This window comes from Chelonus insularis, unplaced genomic scaffold (assembly GCF_013357705.1).
Source record: "Chelonus insularis isolate UGA/USDA-ARS -01 unplaced genomic scaffold, ASM1335770v1 contig_208_pilon, whole genome shotgun sequence".
NCBI lineage: Eukaryota > Metazoa > Arthropoda > Insecta > Hymenoptera > Braconidae > Chelonus > Chelonus insularis.
In genome coordinates, this window is record NW_023276428.1 from 198,425 (window position 1) to 204,434 (window position 6,010).

At 27.6% G+C, this 6,010-nt stretch overlaps 4 protein-coding genes across 4 annotated transcripts; 2 read left to right on the plus strand and 2 right to left on the minus strand.

Annotated features, from left to right (window-relative positions):
* The first annotated feature begins 235 nt into the window (after positions 1 to 235).
* Positions 236 to 2,471, plus strand: Daao1 (D-amino acid oxidase 1). The gene is made up of 4 exons (XM_035079067.1): positions 236 to 1,254; positions 1,346 to 1,491; positions 1,564 to 2,005; positions 2,079 to 2,471. Exons 1-4 carry the CDS (start codon positions 946 to 948, stop codon positions 2,190 to 2,192), a joined length of 1,011 nt encoding a protein of 336 aa, XP_034934958.1. The 5' UTR covers positions 236 to 945; the 3' UTR covers positions 2,193 to 2,471.
* On the minus strand, positions 2,180 to 3,675 carry LOC118064458 (EEF1A lysine methyltransferase 1). The gene is made up of 5 exons (XM_035079068.1): positions 3,252 to 3,675; positions 2,954 to 3,141; positions 2,714 to 2,861; positions 2,438 to 2,647; positions 2,180 to 2,353 (listed from the first exon to the last, which is right to left on the minus strand). Exons 2-5 carry the CDS (start codon positions 3,116 to 3,118, stop codon positions 2,220 to 2,222), a joined length of 657 nt encoding a protein of 218 aa, XP_034934959.1. The 5' UTR covers positions 3,119 to 3,141; positions 3,252 to 3,675; the 3' UTR covers positions 2,180 to 2,219.
* Positions 3,676 to 3,743: 68 nt separating this feature from the next.
* On the plus strand, positions 3,744 to 5,101 carry LOC118064459 (flavin reductase (NADPH)). Its single transcript, XM_035079069.1, has 5 exons — positions 3,744 to 3,972; positions 4,048 to 4,212; positions 4,316 to 4,537; positions 4,623 to 4,766; positions 4,864 to 5,101. The coding sequence occupies exons 1-5, from the start codon at positions 3,900 to 3,902 to the stop codon at positions 4,884 to 4,886; spliced, it is 627 nt and encodes a 208-aa protein (XP_034934960.1). The 5' UTR covers positions 3,744 to 3,899; the 3' UTR covers positions 4,887 to 5,101.
* Naa80 (N-alpha-acetyltransferase 80) lies at positions 4,807 to 6,004 on the minus strand. Its single transcript, XM_035079070.1, has 4 exons — positions 5,638 to 6,004; positions 5,438 to 5,551; positions 5,232 to 5,362; positions 4,807 to 5,170 (listed from the first exon to the last, which is right to left on the minus strand). The coding sequence occupies exons 1-4, from the start codon at positions 5,676 to 5,678 to the stop codon at positions 4,842 to 4,844; spliced, it is 615 nt and encodes a 204-aa protein (XP_034934961.1). The 5' UTR covers positions 5,679 to 6,004; the 3' UTR covers positions 4,807 to 4,841.
* Positions 6,005 to 6,010: the final 6 nt, after the last annotated feature.

Genomic DNA, 6,010 nt, shown 5'->3' on the forward strand with positions numbered 1-6,010 from the left:
AACAGCAACGTTGACCAGGTTTTCATATTCATAATGAATTATTATTATCGTTATCGTTTATTTAAATATATAATGTCTTTTATGTTAATTTAAGTAATGTACTTGTCTAGTACATCTATTTTATTGTAATTTAATTGTTGCTAACGTTGTTGTTAATATCATTGTTATACTTTAATTTTTAATCATGTTTCACCTACATTCATTGTTAATATTTTTAAAGAAGGTCTCAAATTCTTTAAATAAATAACTCAGTTAATATCGCTGATTTTATTAATTTAAAATATTGTTGTTTATTTGATTGTGCTTAAAAAATATTTTAATATCAAACATGACGAGAAGTAATTTTGACATTGTTTAATAAGATATTAATAATAAAAAATCAGCTATATTGACAAAAATCTTATCAATATAAGATACTTCGAGGCCAACTATCAGTACTTGAATTTACCGATTATTGTGTATACATTATACAAATTATATATTAAACTTCTGGAAGATCTTGCTTATGAGCTCGATTTTAGTATAACTTATGCTCAACAGAACCAATTTATTCCATCTTATAATATGTACATAAATACAAGTTTTTAAATTTTACTCAGTGTTATAAATAATTGGATGGAAAATAAATTATCAAAAAGATCTTCAGATTATATTTGTTAGGTTTTTTTCCTGAAATAACTTTATCTATTAATTTATCAACGTAAATTCAAGTGTTATCATTTTACACGAGAGAACCAATTAACAAAAAGAGGATATGATAAATGTTACAATTGCAAAATTTTCTACGGTGATAATATATTCTCGTCAACATGAGCTTCATTACATAATAAACTTTGAGAGTAGTTAGTGAACTATAAAGATATCTGCTCGTAAAAAATAGTAAAAGTATCACGTATTAAACGAGCACATATTTTATTTTATAATTAACAATACAAGAAACTCAAAATGAAAGTAGCAGTTGTCGGAGGTGGAATAGTCGGATTAACAACAGCTATAGAATTGAACAAATACTTGAGAAATAGTGATATAACTGTAGTAGCAGCAGACTATGACGATATTGTGAGCTATGTAGCTGCAGGTCTTTTCAGAGTTGGACATTCATACTCTGGACCAACTGAAGAAATAACAAAAAAATGGATAAGTGACTCCTATTCATATTATGATAACATACGTAACAACTATAAACCTATTCACTCTGGAATAACTCAAAGTGCAATTTATATGTATTCAAATTCTAATGCTGACGTTGTTAAGGTCTGTTTATATTACAAAAAAAAACTATTAATTATGATCATATTAATTTGACTTAATTCGATATGAATAATTTGAAAATTTATCTTAACAGAATCCATTAATGGAATCAGTAGTTCCTATTTATAGAAATATAAAAGAAGATGAATTTAACCTTGTTGGTGGAAAATGGTCTTATGGTTCTTATTACACAACATTAATAATCCAAAGCAAATATCATCTTCCATGGGTCAAGAACCAGTAAGTAAGACGATATTATGAAGAATAGTAATTTAATTACTTATTAAATTAATCGTTTAACTTTTTGTCCAGATTAAAAGAAAAAGGAACATCATTTGTTACAAAGAAACTGGAGTCTTTGAAAGAATTAGTTGATGATTATGATTTAATATTTAACTGCTCAGGATTAGGAGCACGGAAGTTATGTAATGATCGAAAAATGATTCCAATTCGAGGACAAGTTATTCGAGTGCAAGCACCTTGGATAAAAGCAGTATATTATGGAGAATTAGATACATACATAATTCCTGGTGTTGATGGTACCTGTACCCTTGGTGGCACACGTAATTTTGAATCAACAAGAACAGCAGTTTGTCCATATGAAGCTGAATCTATACGTGAAAGGTGTGAAGAAATGCTTCCATCGTTAACTATGGCAAAGACTTTGGACTATGCTGTAGGACATCGACCTCATAGAGAAGGTGGAGTGAGAGTTGAAGTTGAAAAAATATCCAATGATCGTCGCAAAGTAAATGTAAGTTAATTATATACAAAACTATGATATTTACATATCTATTGAATTTCCTATTTACTGTGTTTATTTATAGGTAGTTCATAATTATGGACATGGTGGATATGGAGTCACAACTGCACCTGGAACTGCTAAATATGCTATTGAACTTGCTCGAGACTATCATAAAATTTCAGGTTCTAAATTATAGATTTTTTATTAAAATAAACATGAATAATTACTCTATTAAAGAATCGAACGAAAAGTTAGCATAACACCAGAATTCATTGGCAAGATTGTTTTTATGTTGAGGTTTAAATTTGCATTTTTTAACGTTTAATAGTTTTTCAACTAAGCCTGCCATAGTTGCACCTAATAAAAAAAATAAGCTATGCTAAAATGATTTCTCTTCCATTGGATCATTATTATATCATACATTTTGGTGAATAATATTACCTGTACAAATAAAGATATATTTTTTGGATAAAAATTTTACTGTCTCTGAAATTTTTTCAAGACATTCTTCGGAAAGAAATGGAGGATCAGCTATTACAAGATCAAAACCCTGAGACATGTCTTTAGGAATATCAAGTGGATTTTTGTAGTCATACCTAATAAAGTTAGGTTGATGTATCGAAAAACGCTCATCATATTCAAAAAGTTTTACTAAAACATTAAATAATCGATAATGAAAACTTTACTATAGAAATAAAAATATTATAAATTAATTACCTTGTCGAGCTTCTGCATGTTTTTTTAAAGATGGGTATAAAGTGGGACAAGAAATAAGAGCAATGCTATCATTATTTGTCGTGATTTTTAGAATTGCTTTAACAATTGTATCTACAGTCAAATCATCATACCAAAATTGACTTAATTGCTGCAATAAAACAATCATTCATTAATTATTTTCAAAAACCAAAACAAATTTTATCACGTGGATCTTTATAGGTTATAATTACTATCATTTACCCAATCTTCATCAAATATAATATTTGATGGTTCACCATCATCTTGATTGTTAAGTATTTGTTTTAATTGTTCGTCTTTTTGTTGTTGATCTGCATAAAATTCATTTAATGCAGCTAATGTAGAAGCACTTAATTGAGGTTCATCATCATCATCACTTTCAGTCATTTTTACATACGATTATTTGTATTCTAATAAAATATAATTTTTGTCACTTAAAACCTTGTAACATGTTATTTATTAAAAATTTAATTTATTGAAATAATCTATCCATATTAATTGATCATTGTCAAATACTTACTTATTCTTGCTGTAAATAAAACATCTAAAAATTACTATTTTGAACAAAAATTAGACATACTATGCCCTCTACTATAACTAAGATTTGGCGCACTTTTTAACAATTTTTATGTGTTTTTTCCACCAGCATTTAGGAGTTTTCAAAATGTATTACTCAAAAAAAATATTTATACTTAATGAAATATAGATTGAAAATAATAAAATGTTGCACTTTTATCATAGTAATTGTCAATAATAATAGTGTCTGGTATACGCCTTTACAAGAATGATTTCTACCGATATATTATCGAGCTTCTATTGATTGTTAAAATAGCCGGCTTCATGATTGAAGTGTATTAAGATGAGGCGCTGGTTTATGCGTAGTAAAGATATTGAAATCTCAATTTTTTTTAACTTACCGCCAGCTCTTCTATACTATGTATTATCTTCATCAAATGTTAACAATACCTCTCATAAATTACGATAATTCTTCATTTCATAGCCAGTAGTAATCAAGCATTTTAGCTTTGAATGATTCAGCTATTTTTTTAGATAACACACTTAGACAATTATTATTTAAGTAATTACAATTGTTTTTTAAAACTATTAGTAGTTAAAAGTAGAATCTTACTGTTTTCGTTGTAATTGAAGATATAAAAGAAACTCCAAAATGCAAAAAGTTATTATATTTGGTTCCACTGGTATGACAGGTCTGTGTGCTCTAGAAAGTGCAGTGAAACGAGGTAATATTTTATTTAAAATAATTAATTTAAAACTTTTTTTAAATTATGAATCACTAATAAGATTAATTACATAAGGTTTCCAAGTGACTGTGTTTGTGAGAGATGAGAAAAAAATTCCAGAGGAATACAAAGGAAAGGTAAATGTTGTAGTTGGAAATGTTACAAATGAAGATCAAGTAGATAAAGCTGTAGCCGGGCAAGAAGGAGTTGTTGTAGTGTTAGGAACTAGAAATGATTTGAGTAAGAATAATATTTTCTTTAACTCAATTGATTCCCTTAGATACATTTAAAAATTAAGTAACTATCTTAATGACTTTTATCAAATTAATAATTTTGTTTGTAGAGCCTACCACAGAGCTATCAGATGGATTAAAAAATATTATCAAAGCTATGAAAAAACACAAAGTCGAAATAATATCAGTGTGTTTATCAGCCTTTCTGTTTTGGCCTGTTGAAAAAGTTCCAAAACAATTCCATGATTTAAATGCTGATCATCAACGAATGTTTGATGCACTCAAGGAAAGCAATTTAAAATGGATAGCTGTTTTGCCACCTCATATTTCAGGTAATATAGAATAGAGTACTATAGTTCATCAGGTCAGCTCATTAATAGTTAATACTCATAAGATAAAATAAAAAATATCTTGTAGCTACTCCAAAATCTGAATACACTATTAAGCATGATGAATCACCTGGTCGTGTTATTTCGAAGTATGAGTTAGGAGAGTTTTTAGTTGAAAGTCTTGAGAAACCAGAACATTATCAAAAAGTTTGTGGCATTGCAACCAATCAAGGTAATATTAGGAGCATTCTTTTGGATAAACATTCATTGGATATTGAAAAATATATTATATTTTGAGGCTTAATTATTACAATATTTTAACCATATAGGTCTTGGAAGTAACAACAGTTGATTTTTTTGAGGAGAATAAACTTATTGGTAATGGAGGTGGAGGTGGACCGCAGGATTTTTTACTGATCAGAAAAGAACTCCGGTCTTGAGTGTGAGTAACCCAATTGTTACACTCCCATACATTTATGGGTTCACAAATGTTATAACCGTTTTTTAAATAAAACTTTTCTTGTCCTTTTGTTGCCAAATAAATACGTTTTATGCCTTTATTAATAACATATTCTTCTGTTTTACGTAGAAGCATTGAACCCAAACCTTGACTCCTGCATCCATAATCTATGACAACTGTAATAAATTAAGTTTTAATCTTTTTTATTCATATGAATGAAGCTTTGGTGTAGTTTACCTGATTCTATAAAACAACTGTTATCACGACTAGGCAACAATGAAACTTTACAATGACCAATAACTTTTGAATCATTTAAAAGTACTAAACATGTTGGAAACGATTCACATGACATACTTAACGTCCTCAATCTATAAGCCAGTTTTAAAAATAATAAGTTACAAAGTATTTAGCTAGAATTAAATTTTATAGTGAGATATAAATACCTTCTTCCCTCACTAGAAGGCCATTCCGAATTTATAAGTTTACAGCAATCCATTAACAAATCAGGTCGTTTATGTATAGGAATAACTGTATATTGTTCATTTTTTGCCATGTTTCTGTCAATGAATAAAAGTTTAATGAAAATATTGATATTAGTTAGTAACTTAAAACTATAAAAAAATTAAATTGAATAAAAACTCACATAATGCTGTTAATACCATTGGTCAAGACTCCCAAAGTCATCTTATTTTTTAATATTGTTAGATTATAGTTATTGATTAATGTTAACTAGTTGATATTAAAAGTTTGAAAGTATTCAGGAATATTACATATTTTTTAGGAACAATAGAAAAATAAATGAACATATTTATAACAAAATTTTATTGAAGCATTTTATAATTTATGTATAAGCACACAACCATTTAATGAAAATAATTTACACGTCACTCAAAAAAATAGGTTAAACTTTTTACAAACAAGAATTGACGAATTTTATATTTTCATACACTTTTTTTTATTTGTAGAAAATATAAAATAAGGTTAAGTGTATTAGCTTCTGTCTTACCACGACAACA

What these genes read in the sequence shown, in the direction of transcription:
- Daao1 (XM_035079067.1), top strand. Translation starts at nt 946, where the DNA reads ATGAAAGTAGCAGTTGTCGGAGGTGGAATAGTCGGATTAACAACAGCT. An exon ending in CTAATGCTGACGTTGTTAAG is followed by an intron (nt 1,255 to 1,345) that starts GTCTGTTTATAT and finishes TTATCTTAACAG; the next exon opens with AATCCATTAATGGAATCAGT. An exon ending in ATGATCGTCGCAAAGTAAAT is followed by an intron (nt 2,006 to 2,078) that starts GTAAGTTAATTA and finishes GTTTATTTATAG; the next exon opens with GTAGTTCATAATTATGGACA.
- LOC118064458 (XM_035079068.1), bottom strand. Translation starts at nt 3,118, where the DNA reads ATGACTGAAAGTGATGATGATGATGAACCTCAATTAAGTGCTTCTACA. An exon ending in TTATATTTGATGAAGATTGG is followed by an intron (nt 2,862 to 2,953) that starts GTAAATGATAGT and finishes GTTTTATTGCAG; the next exon opens with CAATTAAGTCAATTTTGGTA. An exon ending in ATATATCTTTATTTGTACAG is followed by an intron (nt 2,354 to 2,437) that starts GTAATATTATTC and finishes TTTTTTTATTAG; the next exon opens with GTGCAACTATGGCAGGCTTA.
- LOC118064459 (XM_035079069.1), top strand. Translation starts at nt 3,900, where the DNA reads ATGCAAAAAGTTATTATATTTGGTTCCACTGGTATGACAGGTCTGTGT. An exon ending in AGAAAGTGCAGTGAAACGAG is followed by an intron (nt 3,973 to 4,047) that starts GTAATATTTTAT and finishes TAATTACATAAG; the next exon opens with GTTTCCAAGTGACTGTGTTT. An exon ending in TGGCATTGCAACCAATCAAG is followed by an intron (nt 4,767 to 4,863) that starts GTAATATTAGGA and finishes TTAACCATATAG; the next exon opens with GTCTTGGAAGTAACAACAGT.
- Naa80 (XM_035079070.1), bottom strand. Translation starts at nt 5,678, where the DNA reads ATGACTTTGGGAGTCTTGACCAATGGTATTAACAGCATTAT. An exon ending in AATGGTATTAACAGCATTAT is followed by an intron (nt 5,552 to 5,637) that starts GTGAGTTTTTAT and finishes ATTCATTGACAG; the next exon opens with AAACATGGCAAAAAATGAAC. An exon ending in CAGTTGTTTTATAGAATCAG is followed by an intron (nt 5,171 to 5,231) that starts GTAAACTACACC and finishes AATTTATTACAG; the next exon opens with TTGTCATAGATTATGGATGC.